The 14,967-nt window shown below is 36.5% G+C and overlaps 1 protein-coding gene across 1 annotated transcript in view; it reads left to right on the top strand.

Moving 5' to 3' along the window:
* Positions 1-14,967, top strand: part of LOC115604079 (macrophage mannose receptor 1-like) — a 30,375-nt gene that overhangs the window by 2,322 nt on the left and 13,086 nt on the right. The window contains 15 exon segments of the mRNA XM_030476787.1: positions 1-39; positions 1,170-1,343; positions 2,118-2,276; positions 3,214-3,327; positions 3,936-4,070; positions 4,370-4,552; positions 6,126-6,280; positions 6,638-6,751; positions 7,150-7,265; positions 7,571-7,719; positions 10,023-10,222; positions 11,689-11,816; positions 12,424-12,511; positions 13,712-13,853; positions 14,838-14,873. Coding sequence (XP_030332647.1) covers positions 1-39; positions 1,170-1,343; positions 2,118-2,276; positions 3,214-3,327; positions 3,936-4,070; positions 4,370-4,552; positions 6,126-6,280; positions 6,638-6,751; positions 7,150-7,265; positions 7,571-7,719; positions 10,023-10,222; positions 11,689-11,816; positions 12,424-12,511; positions 13,712-13,853; positions 14,838-14,873 — 1,932 coding nt within the window.

Here is a 14,967-nt window from a genome sequence, read left to right as displayed (position 1 = left end):
TTGGGGCCATGGATGTTTTATGTTCCCGGGGATATGAAGGTACAGAAAATTGATTCTTTCATTCTTTGCACCAATTTCTTTGTGGGTATTAGAGTGTTTTGGATCTTTGGTTCTGACTATTCTGATTCCTTCAGTAACCTTCAGAGTTTTAGAAAATCAGTGTACTGAGGTAGTTAGCCTTGAATTTAATGTTATATTTATGGCCAAGTACGTATAACATACATATTTTATATATATTATATAATATACACATTATTTCAGTGTATTTATTGTAGGATATTAGTATTATAAGTATTACATATACTTCATATACTTTCTTTATATTCTTTAAATATGTAAGTATATACAGATATACCTACTTTGATACTATATGTAAGTATTCTCTAAAGTCACTGTTGCTCACCATACTGTATTACTACATTGCTAATGAAGAGTATAGACACCGATAAATTTATTCTACAGCAACATAGAAATGAAATTGCATCCTCGAGAAACACATTATGGGTAAGCTGAGAAAGGGCTGGAAGTACTAGTGTAGGAAGAGGAAGCGTGGCTTTTGTAACTCAGCAGATGAGGATGCTCTTGGAATGATTTTAATTAACAGTGAAATTACCCTTTGTGATTAGCTGAAGTCTGATTGTTCTAAATGGCCTTCCCACATCCAGAATGAATTTTCTAAAACCCACCTCACAGGATATTCGAAGTATTAAACTCTGAGCCTTGCATGTGGGAGCTGCTCCATGGTGAGATACTTAAATATTCACTGGAATAAAACCAGAGATGGATTGTCTAACCTCATGTTTACTTTTCCCAGGAAGTAGAACTTCTAAATATTAGTTCCTCCTCTTACACATTATATATAAATCTTAACATTGTTTACAGTAGCAGTATCTTAGGGTAGAGCTGTGGAGCCTTAAGCTTGTAAAAGCATCTCTGTCAGGACAAAAATCTAGTTGTAGACTGCATCTACAAAATACTACATCAGAATAGCACTGGTTTAAAACATATGTCAGCAGCTTAAGTCTGAAAAAGTGTTAAAATGAATTTTGTTATAGGCAAGGTAACACAGAAAGTACTTTGAAATGCATTTCAGCCATTAAGCAGAGACTTCACATTTTTCAGTTTGCATCCATTTATTATTTTCCATAATGTGCATTTTGTCTTCTCAGAGACCTTTACGCTGCTTGGAAATGCTTTTGGAGCACCCTGTGTATTCCCTTTCATGTACAATAAGCAGTGGTATGCCAAGTGCACAGAGGCTGGCCGGTCAGATGGCTGGCTGTGGTGTGCAACCACTGCAGACTATGACACAGACCAGCGATATGGATTTTGCCCATCAAAAGGTAAGTTCACTGTTCCCATGTAGCTCCCCTCAGTGTGGTATTGGCAAAGCAGCACTAGCAGAATATGAATGTTTATATTTTACAAGAATGTATTTTAGTATATGATGTATTGCTACATCCTGCAGCTCTCTACACAAAAAAATAAAATGTTGCTTTAAGATGTGGTGAAAAGTGTGATTGAAGAGTAAAACAGCATGCAGTTCCCGCTAATTGTGGGGGTGTTGATGAGCAGCATGACAATTTTGAGGTCCTTGCTGTTTCCCAGCCCGGATGTGTGCTGTCACCATTGTACAGTCCTTCTTTGAGGACCCCCACTGCAATGGATGTGGCCACAGAAATTAATGATGTGGAAAGATTAATGATGAAGTTAATATTTCAATCTTTGTGATTCTCATGTGACTTTTGGGGTTTTTTTGGTGTTTGGTTGGTTTTGGGGTTTTTATGGTTGGTTTTTTTTTGGGGGGGGTTTTTTTTTTGTTGTGTGTGGGTTTTGTTTTTGTTTTGTTTTTACTTAAGTGAAATATGTCCTTTTATCCGTAGTATTAAGTCCTATTCATATCTTCATGGAACAGGAGACAATATTGACAGCTCTATCTGTCAGTTTACAGGCCTTAACTTCATCCTTCTGCATCCTGCTTGTAACAGTTTTGGTGCTCTTGAAAGAACAGCACAGATGATGTTTAATCAGAATACCGTATATAACAAAACCCTGAAACTCATTTTTTTTCTGTGGGGGAGTTACTATCACCCCCCAAATAATTATTTTCTCCACAGATAACGACACCACCTGGACTACGGATCTGCTAACAAATGTCCTCTACCAAATAAACTCTGACTCAGCTCTTACATGGCACCAAGCAAGGAAGAGCTGTCAGCAGCAAAATGCAGAATTATTGAGTATCACAGACATTCATGAACAAATATACCTTAAAGGTAAGGAATTAAAACAAACCCTGACTTACATTTGAGATCTGTTCAGTCTATCGTCACAGCTAAAGACTATTTAGAATGGTTTTGGCTAATGTCTATAGATCTAAATATGCATGAGTAAGTAAATAAAATATTTCAGAATTTATAAGTTCATATAAAAATCACTGTCAAGTTTAAACAGAATTCAAAGCATTCCAGTATCCTGCAAGTGTAACTTTGACTTCCTGTTTAAAAATGTTATATTAAAACTTTGTCAAGGCTTTTTTTTTTTGTTTCTTTTTGTTTTGGTTTGGGTTTCTTTTTTTTTTTTTTTTTTTATTTTAAGGGTAAAAACAAGATCTGAAAAGTAAATGAAAGTTTCATTTTTGGTCAAAAGGAAGCTTTAAAATTGAAAATGAGAAATAAGAGATATCTTTGTGCCAAAAGAAAGATGTGTTTGTGTCAAATGGAGTTTGACATCTGATTTTTTTCATTCATTTGACAAACTGAAAAATATCAGTTATTCATAGATCCCAAATCGTGGCTCTACCTACCCATGTGTTGCTGGAGAAATGGTATGGAAGAAACTTTCTCTTGTTGTTTTTAATGATAAATTTAACTTCTAAAAGCTTTATTGTTTATACTTACGCCATACCGAATAAATCCAATGTTGTAGAGAATCTACCCTATTCTACAAAAACACTTATTTTTTTATATAATTTGTAGAATCTTATCTGTGCTTGTTTGCATTAGGTGATAGAATAATAGAGGGGTTTTTTGTTTGCTTGTTTTTTATAGTAATCAAAGCTTTAACATATTTAGATTTTTCAGGTGCCTCAGTATGTAAAGACATATACGGATAGATATTTAAGAATTGTGAGTCTTCCTAGAGACATTATTAGTGACTACTGCTAATAAGAATGTGATTTATAAAATCATTTATCATCTTTTGGTTACATAGAGTTAACAGAAGGTACAGATTCTGCACTATGGATTGGACTTAACAGACTGGACTTGAGGAGTGGATGGGAGTGGATTGGAGGCAGCCCTTTCCGGTACTTAAACTGGGCTTCAGGTAGCTATGACTTTGTTTGATTCTGTATTTCAAAATTAAAAAAATGACATATCTTAAATACTGCTTTAAGTTCTATTATCAGATAGAGGTTGGACAGAGCCTTGGCCAACATGGTCCAATGTGAGGCATCCCTGCTCATGGCAAGGGGGTTGGAACTAGGTGATCTTAAGGTCCTTTCCAACCCAAACTATTCTGTGATTCTATATATGCCAGGAGTTATGTATTTTAGCTTTTCTTCCTTTAGCTTTAGGAGAAAAAAAAAAATATATATCTTTTTTTCTGTAGTGATGTAAGCCAGAAACTTCTATGTACTGCAAAACTATTTTAGCTAAAAAGCAATACTGTTTTTCCCAGACTATATGGTCTTCTGTTTCTTGTCCCTAGCAATAAAACTGTGAGGGGGTTACATGTTCATATCCACTTGAATTATACTACATTTCATACAGGCATGCCCACTACCTCAGTTCTTGCCAAAGCTGAGAAATAAATGATCTGTGGTGCTCTCATTTCAGCCAGGAGTGATTTCCTCTTGTGCATTTTTGTGCTTAGAGGTCTATTTGCCTTTCAGAAAAGTTCATTTATTTTTTTCACCTGTACCTTTCCCAAAGGAAGCCCCTCTCCAGAATGTGGAAAACTCTGTGTAGTTTTAAATCCTGAAACAAAAGCTAAATGGGAAAATTGGGAATGTGATCAGAAGCTTGGTTACATTTGTAAAAAAAGAAACTTTATCTTGGTTCCCTCAGGTAAGCTGATATATGTTGATAATTGAAGTAGAAGCTGTTATGTGATTTGCTTGGCGTTCATTTGACAAAGATAAGCAGAAGTTGTTCATTAGAAAGACAAGCTATTTCTCATTTGTCTGGTTTGCTTTTTATAACTTAGAATCATACCTGTGTTTTGCGTCCATCGTTTCCTTATAATGAGAATTTCCAAAGACAATTCTTTATTTAGAACTTCTGCACAGAATATGTGAAATTATTTTCAATGTCATATCCCTTGCATGGCATATGAATGCCTTTAAAATGCTAGTATTTATTCCCAGGTGACATTGGACCCATTACTTGTCCAGATGGATGGGTACCATACGTAGATCACTGTTACAAGATCTTCAGGGATACCAAAGGATGGGAAGAAGCTTTGATGTCTTGTCAGAAGGAAGGGAGTCATCTGGCCAGCATCCAAAGTCTTGAGGAGCACAGCTTTATGGTGTCTCGGCTTGGGTACAGTGAGTGTTTCCAGGGCAGGGCTTTTGCCTTTGCATGTAAGAAGCACCAGATAGCTGAATTGAGATGTAGCAATTGTGCTAACATGAAATGCATGCATGAGGCAAAGGTCCGGTGGTGTTAGGCTGGTGCAGTGCTTTCAGATTTAAACCAGATGTTGCCTTCTGTGCTGCAACTTGCAGACTTACTCAGCTGTCTTGTCTTGTGCTTTGCTTTGCTTGAGGGTAGAAGGACATCAGTTATCCCAGTGAGAGGGTTTCTTAGTGAAAGGATTATTGTAACATATTATAACATAAAAAGAATGTTTTTTTTATGGAAAATCCGCTTATCTGTATGTCTTTGCGCATTTGGGGAACTTACAGTGTGGCTTTAAGTTGTTCTCTGCATCTTGTGGTCAACCAGCAGCCAGATCAGCAAGCTCACAGGTCTCTGCATAATGGAAGGAGTGATGGAAGAAACCTACTAAAGTTTAGCTCTCTACACTGCCAGATGGAAACGATCAGCAAAGCTAGGCAATGTGATTTCCAGACAGCAAGCTGTGGAATTGCCTGGGCTGCCTAAAGAATGGTACTCAGGTCATTGGATCTAACATGTAAGTGTGGTCTTGCCTTTTTAATATCCCTGGCAGAAACATGAGGAATCTGTAGACCTGTTGCTACTTTTTTACCCTGTTAGCCATTTGCCTTTTTTCCATGATTAGGGGTAGTGGAAAGCCTTATTAACTATTGAAAAAGTGAAAGATATTCAAGGCAGAAAAATTCTTTATTCAGAAAGAGTAATTTTCCTGCTTGGTGTCCAACCATACAAGGAGATATTTTTGATTTCTTATACTTTTTGATTCTGGTGTCATACCATAGTTTAGTGATTACTGAAGAAATTGTGAATATCCTTCTCTATCTTTCTTTCTCATTCTTGTGAATGTTTCCTAAATTTATGTTTTACTTCCCTTGCTTTCCTTTTGTTTAAGAATGCCTGAAACCACAGGATCATACACTGGTTTAGGCCAGAAGGAACCCTGAAGGTCATTAGTTCAGCCTCAGCTTGGAGCAGGGCCAGCTTCAAAGATAGATGTGGTTGCTGACAGCCTTCCTCTGGAGAATTTTGGATGTTGTCAAACCTCTGATTTTACTTATTGCCTAAACAATTGATCTAGGGCTAGGGGGTGTGGTCTTGGGAGGTTTCTCTGCTTTTTTCATTTTGTTGAAAGAAGCTTTTAAACCATTCGTGCTTCAAGTTACATAAAACCAGTATTTTAAAATCTGACCACTGCAACAAAACCTAAAAAGTAGTTCTATCATACCAACATACTGTGTTAGCATTGGACTGGTAATTTCCTCTTCTCCCACTGCTATGAGGAAGAGAAGTAAAATTTTTTAATCCAGTGCAAGGCTTTTATTACATTCTAATTTTCCAAAGCATACTTTAATATCTTTGTGTTCAAAATGATCATGCAACACACAAAATTTTGTTTCATAAATTTATGAAAGGGCTTGTATGTTCTAGAGCTTGAGGGTGCTGTAAAAAAGGATGTAATGGCATAAGGAGGTCTTCTAGTTCTGTGTTTCCATGTTTCAGAGCCAACAGACAAGCTATGGATTGGACTGAATGATCATAAATTTCAAATGTATTTTGAATGGAGTGATGGTACACCAGTGACATACACAAAATGGCACCTGGGAGAGCCATCTACCCCAAACAGGCCAGAAGATTGCGTAATGATCAAGGGCCAGGTAACATTATTTAATACAAATTTTACTTTAATATTGAAACTAACTGATTGTCACCAATGAAATTATTAGGGCTATAAAACAGGTCTCTGAATGTAGCTTGAGTACATTCTCCCTGCACCCTCATCCCTTCTTATCACTACCAACTGTACCTGTACTACTATAGCCCAGTCTACTATATCTGAATGTAAGCAGATATATTTTTGTTATCAACCAGGGGAACTGGATAAGCAAAAAAGAAATTTGTTTCAAAATGAAAGGAAAAAGAAAATTAATACTTTATATTATAAGGATATTATTCTTTTTCTTTAAATTATTCCTCTTAATCTCTTGGTTATTTTATTCTTTTTCCTGCCATAGGATGGCTATTGAGCAGACTATGTCTGTGAAAAGAAAGCTGGCTACATTTGCAAAAGAAAAGCTATATCACAAATAGCAGGAGACAAGGAAACTACTGATGCAGGTTGCAAAAAAGTAAGTAGATAAAAATGAAACATCTATTTCCCAAATCAACTAAGTATTTTGTCTGAGAATCATCTAGAATTATTTGAATTGTTTATATTATTTATGTATAGATGTTTTGGATTTTTTAAACTTGTTTTTTGTTAATTTTTTTTACATATAAGTTTTGTTTTATTTGGTTTACGTATTATATAGTTTCCCTCAGTTACTTTAAACTTTAGAAAGTTTACAGAATTTATTTACAGAAATTTACAGAAAATGCTTAGAAGGAACCTGTAATCTCACTGCAAGAGGTTTTTAATTCATAATATTAATGATTATTGTGCTTAATTTCAAAATGGTATAGCTCAATATATATCACATCATGGTCATTAAAAAGTTATATGAAAAATCCTAAAATTGTGTTACAGGGCTGGAGAAGATACGGAAACTATTGCTATTTTACTGGACATGTTCCAGCAACATTTTCAGAAGCAAACATCACTTGTGAAGGAGAAGGTGGTTACTTAGCCACGGTTGAAAGCAGGTATGATAATGACTTTTCCTTGGCTTTTAAATAGATAAAGACTGTATGTTCTGAAATATTCCTGGAACTACAAAATCTAAGACAACATCAAACAGCAAATTAGATGAGTTACAAATGAGGTTTCTTATTGAACAACAAAAAAGTCTCACTTTCGGTTTTTGATTTATAGAGAGTCAGAATCCTGTCGTAAGGTCCTCTCCCCAAGTCTGAAGCAAGGAAAAGGAGAAAAGGACTCCTCATCAGATTAGACAAGTAGGATTTGGAAATATGACTTTTTCACTTGTATCTTTATGATCCCTTTACAGGTATGAACAAGCCTACCTGACTAGCCTTGTCGGGCTGAGGCCTGAGAAATATTTCTGGCTTGGTCTCTCTGACATGGATGGCCAAGGCACTTTCAGGTGGGCCAATGGTGAAGCTGTCTCCTTCACACACTGGGATGCAGCAATGCCTGGTAGGTGCCATGACAATGGATGGTAGGTGATCTCTGAGGTCATTGTCCCTCTTTGGAATCTCTGAATTTTATGCCTGAAGCCTTTAGTTTATTTTACAAGAACTGACAGTTTTCAAACCCCATCTTTTAATTTCCAGAGGAACAATTTAAAGTGCAGTTTTATATTAAGACATCTTAGATATCTACCCATAAAATTAACTTTTTGGCTCATCTTCATGAAGAGATAAACCAGAATTACAGGCAGGTCCTGAGTCTATTCCACACTCATCCCTCTAGTGGAAAAGTTAACCTGGGAGAAGAGTCTGAAACAGCAACTGTAAAATAAGGATTTCAAGTTAGAATGAAAAAATCAGTATCAAAAATGATCATATCACTATTTCTTGTGATGTTAAAACTACACTCACAAAATCATGCTGTGCAGAAGCACAGAAAACAAGATTTCAAAATGCTATGGAGGAATCTGCTCTCCCCAAGATATACAATGTCCTTCCTAGTGATCATTTGTCTGAAAACTTTCTCAAAAATTTTCAGTGAGGTTATAAAATGCAAAATAAAATAAAAGCAATGAAAAAATTCAGAAGATATAGAGTAATAAAACTTCGGTAAATGCCAAGAGAAGAAAGCTTGCCAGGGAATCCATGGTGCCAGCAGATGATCAGAGTATAAAGTTAGCACTCAGATCAGTCTGGAAGAGTAAAGAAAAACTAGTTTCTTTGCCTCTGTGCTCACTGAGGAAGAAAATGGGCTTTTGTGCTGGAAAGTTTCTTTGTTGAGGATATGATTAGAGAGTCTACTTCAAGCTAAAATACCAGGAGACTAGATTATGGAACAAATAGATGACCTGAAGTGTAGTAAGTCAGGACTAAGCACAGCTGCAGAGGCATCCATGGGCTGTAAAGGTTACATTAAGCAAACTGTTCATGTTAATGTGTGCCTACCTGCTAAAACTGCCTTAACAGCTAAGGCAGTTGGAAACAGATGGAAAAAAAAGTGAATTTGGTGTCAACATTTAAAATGGTTCCAGGGAGATGTGAAATACAGACCAATGAGTCATTGGTAAATTAGCTGAATCTGTACTAAAGAATAGAACAAAGAAGATATAGTGAGGAAGATATAGTGAGAAAAATAAAGGAAATTGCTTGAGCAAAGGGAGGTCATGCTTTTAGAGATCTCCTGCAGCTCCCCGCAGGAGCCAAAAGCATACAAATAACGGACATCTAGTTAGTGTGGTCTATCTCAGTTACCAAAAGCCTTGCAGCTAATCTGACACAGGAAAGCTCTTGAACAAAAATTCTGATCAAAAAGCAGGGGATGGGAAGTGGGCGGGGGGTTTGTGTGGGGTTTTTTTGTGGATTTTTTTTTTTTTTTTCTTTTTATGGTTCCTAGTTTTTACTGTGGAAGAGTGCTCACCAGAAGAGTTTTCACTATCAGGGTGTCCCATAATGATCTGTGCCAAAGCCCACGCTGTTCAACATATTTCAGACAATGTGGGAAAGGCGAAATAGTGAGGTGAATAGATTTGCTGATTATATGAAATTATTTCTGATAGTGAAGATGTGCCTGTGCGAAAACACGGGGTAATCTCAGGAGAATCAGTGACCAAACATGACTGGTAAAATGGCAGGTGAAATTTTTTGATGGACTTATAGCTGACCCTTTCATTTCAGGAGTCAGCTCCTACTGCCATGATAGACAGGTCCATTAAAACATCAGGTCTCCAACAAGGAGGAATCAGAAAGCAAATAAAAGTGTTAAGAATACCCAGAAAATGAAAAAAGAACACAAAAAAGCCATCATATAAGCCCATTGTGTGCATTTGACTGTATCTTACGTGATGTATGCATCTCTGGTTCCCTCTGAGAGAATATACTAAAATTGCAGCAAGTGTCACAGGATAAGCTTTATCATGTCTCTGTTAAGGTTTCCATGCCTGCTTTATGTATGCACTGAGGGTTTTGTTTCCACCTGTTTGAAAATCACTAGTGACCAAGGTTATGGTACTGGATACGAAACCAGTTTAATGTAAGTAGGAAAGAGGTTCTCACTTGAAAACACTTGAAATTATGCAGGACATTCAAAATAAATAAAAAAAATTAAAACAAAATAAAAATAAAGATCCTGAACTGATCATGGCCTCCTCAAACAGGAAAATACTACTCTTTGCCTGTGTGAAAACCACCTAAATTATAACTGCTATTCAAGTGTTATCTGGCAAGAAGTGAATGGCTGCTGCTCAAAGATTTTCAAGAAGAACTAAACAATTTAGTATAAAATGTACAATGTGTTTTTTATTTCTCATAAAGGAAGTAATCCAGGATGTGTAGCCATGAGAACTGGGACTGCAGCTGGATTATGGGATGTGCTTGACTGTGAGACAAAACAAAAATATATCTGTAAGCAGTGGGCAAAAAGTGCAACAACTCCACCTGTTCCAACTACTCCTCTGGTCCCCACATGTCCTGAAGGTTGGGTATCAAACTACCATAGTAGTTCCTGTTTTAAAGTAAGTGGCTAATTAAAAGAATGAGAGGGGCTTTGAACTGCTTGGGGCAGGGAGGAGAGAAAGAAAGAAAAACTAAGAAGTGGTGTCTGCATTTTGTGATATCTGAGATTGGAATATAGAAAACAAAACAACCCAACCAAACAGCACACACAAACAAACAGTCAAACAAAAAAAAAAAAAAACCTAAAAACCCCCAAAAACCCAAACATCTCGGGGAATTATCCATAAAAGGGAAGAAACTAAGGAAGAAAGATGAGGCTGAAGTGACTGAACACAAAGGGACAAGGGGAGGAAAGAGGACACAGGAAAGAAAATGTGTAAGTTTTTACCCCAGGGGTTGAGTGAATTGGAGCAGAAAATAAAAAGTCCCTAGAAAGACATACAAAAAAGAGAGGAAAAAAAAACCCCAAAACCAACCAACCAAACACCCCCCTCTCCCCAAACCACAAACAAAAAAGAAGAAACAATATTAAAATTACTGAGAGAACAATGTCAAAATGCTGTATTAAACACAAGAAGCAACAATGCTTGGCTGTTACCATGGCTTTTGATGTCATTGTGGTCACTAGGTTGTGCAAAGATCCCATATTTATTTGAGGTGTGTGAGAATTCAGGGAACAAAGTAGAGAAACAGCGAAGTGTATCCACATGCAGCACAATGCCTAAGGCTGGATCTTGTTAAGATAAGCACGTAACCTCACAAAATAAAGCATAAGAAGTCACCTGAAAAGCTAATTAAACCAACGTTTATGAAGGATATTTATTAGAGAGTTTCTGATGCAAAGATGCAGATAACTTGTATTTGAGGTATACTTGGTTATGTCTGAGCAACAACACAGAAGAGCTTTGAACAAGAAATGAAGGCAATGTGCAAATATTGATTTGGGACCACACAGAGTAAAAATGTGTTAAGTAATGAGTCCATCTCTTTTTACTATATTGTGGGGTTCAGTCTTCCCTCTCCCCCACCATGTCTTACAGACTCAAATGGAATGCTATTTACTTGGGTTCCTTTATCCCCAAATCACAATCTTCAGCTTTGGTCAAACTTGTGCTTATTCGCTGTTTAAACTACCATAATGTTAGACATCATGCTACAAATGTAAAGTTGATAGTTCTAAACCACTATGAGGTCATTCTTTTGCCTGTATCTTCAGACTCCTCCCAGGCCACCTTGCTTCTCTACCACAACCACTTTTCTTTACCTTCACCTGGAAGGTGGCCTGGGCTCTCATGTAGTCAAAACAAGCTAAAAGGAACTGTATTCCCTTCTAGGAATTTCTTCCCTTTGTCACCACTGCACTAATTAGCTAGAGAACTGTAGTGCAAAATTTTACGATCAGAGCAATTAATGCTATTTCTCTTATGGACATTTACACGACTTGTATGAAACCTCGCTTGTGGGTGAGTGTAAGTGATTCTTTATTATAACATACATAATATGATTTAAAGTAATTTCTCCATAGTGTTTTTACAGATTGGATATTGAAAAGAAATCATGGCTTGAAGCTCGAGAGTTTTGCAGACATATAGGAGGGGATCTGGCCACCATTAACAGTAAAGATGAGATACCGTTACTAAGAAGATCATTATAGTAAGTATCTACTGTGTGTTTATCTCACCAGATTTAAAAGACATTTCATATGAGCTATTATGTATGCTCTTAAATGATTTCTGAAACATAAGGATTCCTCAAAAGCCAAAAAACCTGTGATACTTTGAAATTTTATCTACTCGTGAATGGTTTTAATTGTTTCATGTAAAAAAGAGTTGTTTATATCCGGGAAATTAAAAAACCCCTTGTATCATTATTACTAGATAGATGAAATTGTGGGGGGTGGTATTTATAGTAGAGTGGAAAATATGACCAAAAGATTTACTTTTGACTCACCTTGAAACAGTCAATGCTGAGACCATTTTCTGAATCTGTGAAGGCCTTTCCTAAGAAAACAGAATATAGAGGAAATACAGGTTCAATACTACTACTAAGTCTGATAAATAAGCCATTGCCATTGAGTCATAGAAATATTAGATGTTTCTATGAAGAACATATGTATCTCTATGCCCTTCACTATAGGTAATAGGGTAATTATTACAACTTCATTAAACTTTAGAATGTGCTCCAGAAAGTTCAACAATGTGCTTCTGTATGGTTTTTGTGTTGACATTTACATACTGCTCTGCCTTGTAATTTCTGTTAGTGACAGTCACTGTAGCTTTCAAAAAGTTTGGATTGGCTTATTTTCCTTGAATCCAGATGAAGGATTTGCCTGGAGTGATGGCTCTCCAGTGAGTATTTTAATTTTTCATGAAATTTGTTTGCTTAAGATGTTTTGCTGTTTTTACTGGTATCCTCATCAAAGAAAACACAAACATTTATTATCATGACTATAATCATGGCAACGACTAAAATCATAGCAATGCATTTGAATACATAGAAATTATCTGCATCTCTTCAGGAACTGTAGCTTTCTGCACAGCACTCCAACAAATTTTCTTTTCCATATTATAATATGAACACATAATGTAGAACATCAAAATTCATCATACCAGATCTTGAATCTTGTCTCTGGCAGTGGCTGGAAGCATCTTAAGAGCTAATCAAACAGCAAGCATATTTCCCAGTATACTTGTGCATTCCCCCAGTAAGTGATGGCTCAGGGTCTTTCATAACTGGAGCTCAGATCTGTAATCTAAAGGTATTTATTCCTATGAATTTATAGAGTCATTTCTCGAGCCCACGTAAATATCCACAGAGGTCTGAAATGTTCCTGCAGAATTCCCCTTCTTATTACACTTTCTTTACTTCTACTGTCTATTCCCTATTTTTTAACACAACTAATGATCTTTCCTATTATCCTTTCAAACATTAGCTTCCATAAAAGTTTTGGGAAGTGATTTTATCAAGAACTTTTTGAAAATCCCAAATAGGTTATATCATATGGTTCTTCCTTCGCATTTGGATGTTAGTTTCTTAAGAAGTAACTCCACTAGATTTGTAGGACGTCTGTCCCAAAAGCCACACTCCTACTCTCATTAACCACAAGGAATGGAAGATGTGAATGCTGACTTGATGCACAATATGGTCACAACCAACAGACAGCTCTTGGACAATGTAATTTTGAACCAGGTGACAATTGATGAAGTGAAAGCTACCTTGCCTGGAAATGATTGGCATGAGTGGAATGGAGGTGAAGTTCATAGCCAGGTGAAGTTAATTAGAAACAGTCTATTTGCCTGTCTCTCTCCTGGCTGCACCTAGGGCTTGAGGGGCAAACAAGAGAAAAAGCCCTCCATGGTAAGACAGCCCGATCTCCTGATCACTGATATTGCCCCACTGTAAATATTCTTATACCTATTGGTTTCCCTATATTTGTACGTTTTTTTACTGAGAGACAGAATCATTCAGACAGAAATAGTTTGTTTGCTAGTGGAGAGTATAACAACTGAAACAGACGAAAAAAGTAACAAAGATGGTTTCTTCTATAGATTAGGTACACAAACTGGAGGGATGATCGAAGAAATTCAGGAGGACACATGCTCTGTGCTGTACTCGATTGGAGTTATTCTAAACAATGGTTACTTTCGGTCTGTGAAGAACAGTTTCACTGGCTTTGTCAAATAAAGAAAGGTAGATTTATTCTGCTTTTGAAGCAAGAAGCTAAATTAACTTTATAAGTAGCTGCTTTCTAACATAAGCTGCTGGAGAAAGACATAAAATTTTGAAGAACTATCTTTTCTAAATGGAGGTCAAGAGCATTGGGTAACATAGGCCAGGATTTTTCAATGATAGACAATGAGAATAAATAAATTTATATCATTATGTAAATTAGGATGTATAAATAATCTGTGTGTTTGCAGAGTTTTTCGTAGAATGCAAGTTTTGTGAAGATTAGGAAGTTTTTGCTTGTATTTTTGTAATGTAGGAAGTAAGGAGTTGTGAATTCCATAGAATACTGATTTTTACACTAACAGTGGTAAAGCTAAAAACCAAATAAAATATGTTTGTACACCAAAGATTTAGTGATGTTCCAAGTTCTCCTTTAACAGTATTCAGGATTTAACTGCTTTTGGAAAAGCAATGGTTCAAAGCAGCAGCATTTCTTCTATCAGAATCAGAAATAACAGTCTATACATATAGTTGTATTTCCTTTTGCTTAAGAATATTTGGGACTGAGAGAAGATTTTCATAGAGCTGAAGTAGATCTAGTGGAAATTTTATCCCTCTTAATAAGGAGGCCCCTCTGGAGGATTATGGAATGTCTACTGATGCATCAGTCAAGGGGCTGTAAACACGAAATTTAAAGTGTTTTGGATAAATCTACTGACCGGAAGAACAATTTTCCCTTATATTCCTCTGTGCAGAAATGTGATCCAGTGGAAGCTATGACTTTGCTGACACGGAGCACAGCTTATGTTTCAAAATTCTAACTAGATGACCATGCGTATTGCATACTGTGTAGCTGAAATGTGTGGTTAAGCCTGTTTTTTAGTCAATGACAGCGAGTGTAGAATCCTGCTCTGTTCCTCACTCTGCTCCTTGCAGCCAGTCACAAGCTACATCATAAAACACACTATGGACATGCGTCATGCCTTCTATTCTCTTGTTTTGCAGGAGTGCCATTAAGATCTGAACCAGCCGACACGTACGGTAGGTTTTTGTGTATGTGCATTCTTGTTCAATATTTTTTTTACCAAAATTGTTATTTTGAAATGAGCTTTTGTGTTCTAGAGGTGCAGAATTT

This window comes from Strigops habroptila, chromosome 1 (assembly GCF_004027225.2).
Source record: "Strigops habroptila isolate Jane chromosome 1, bStrHab1.2.pri, whole genome shotgun sequence".
Lineage (NCBI taxonomy): Eukaryota > Metazoa > Chordata > Aves > Psittaciformes > Psittacidae > Strigops > Strigops habroptila.
The sequence above is the reverse complement of the archived record's forward strand: the minus strand, read 5'-3'. Positions and strand labels throughout refer to the sequence as shown.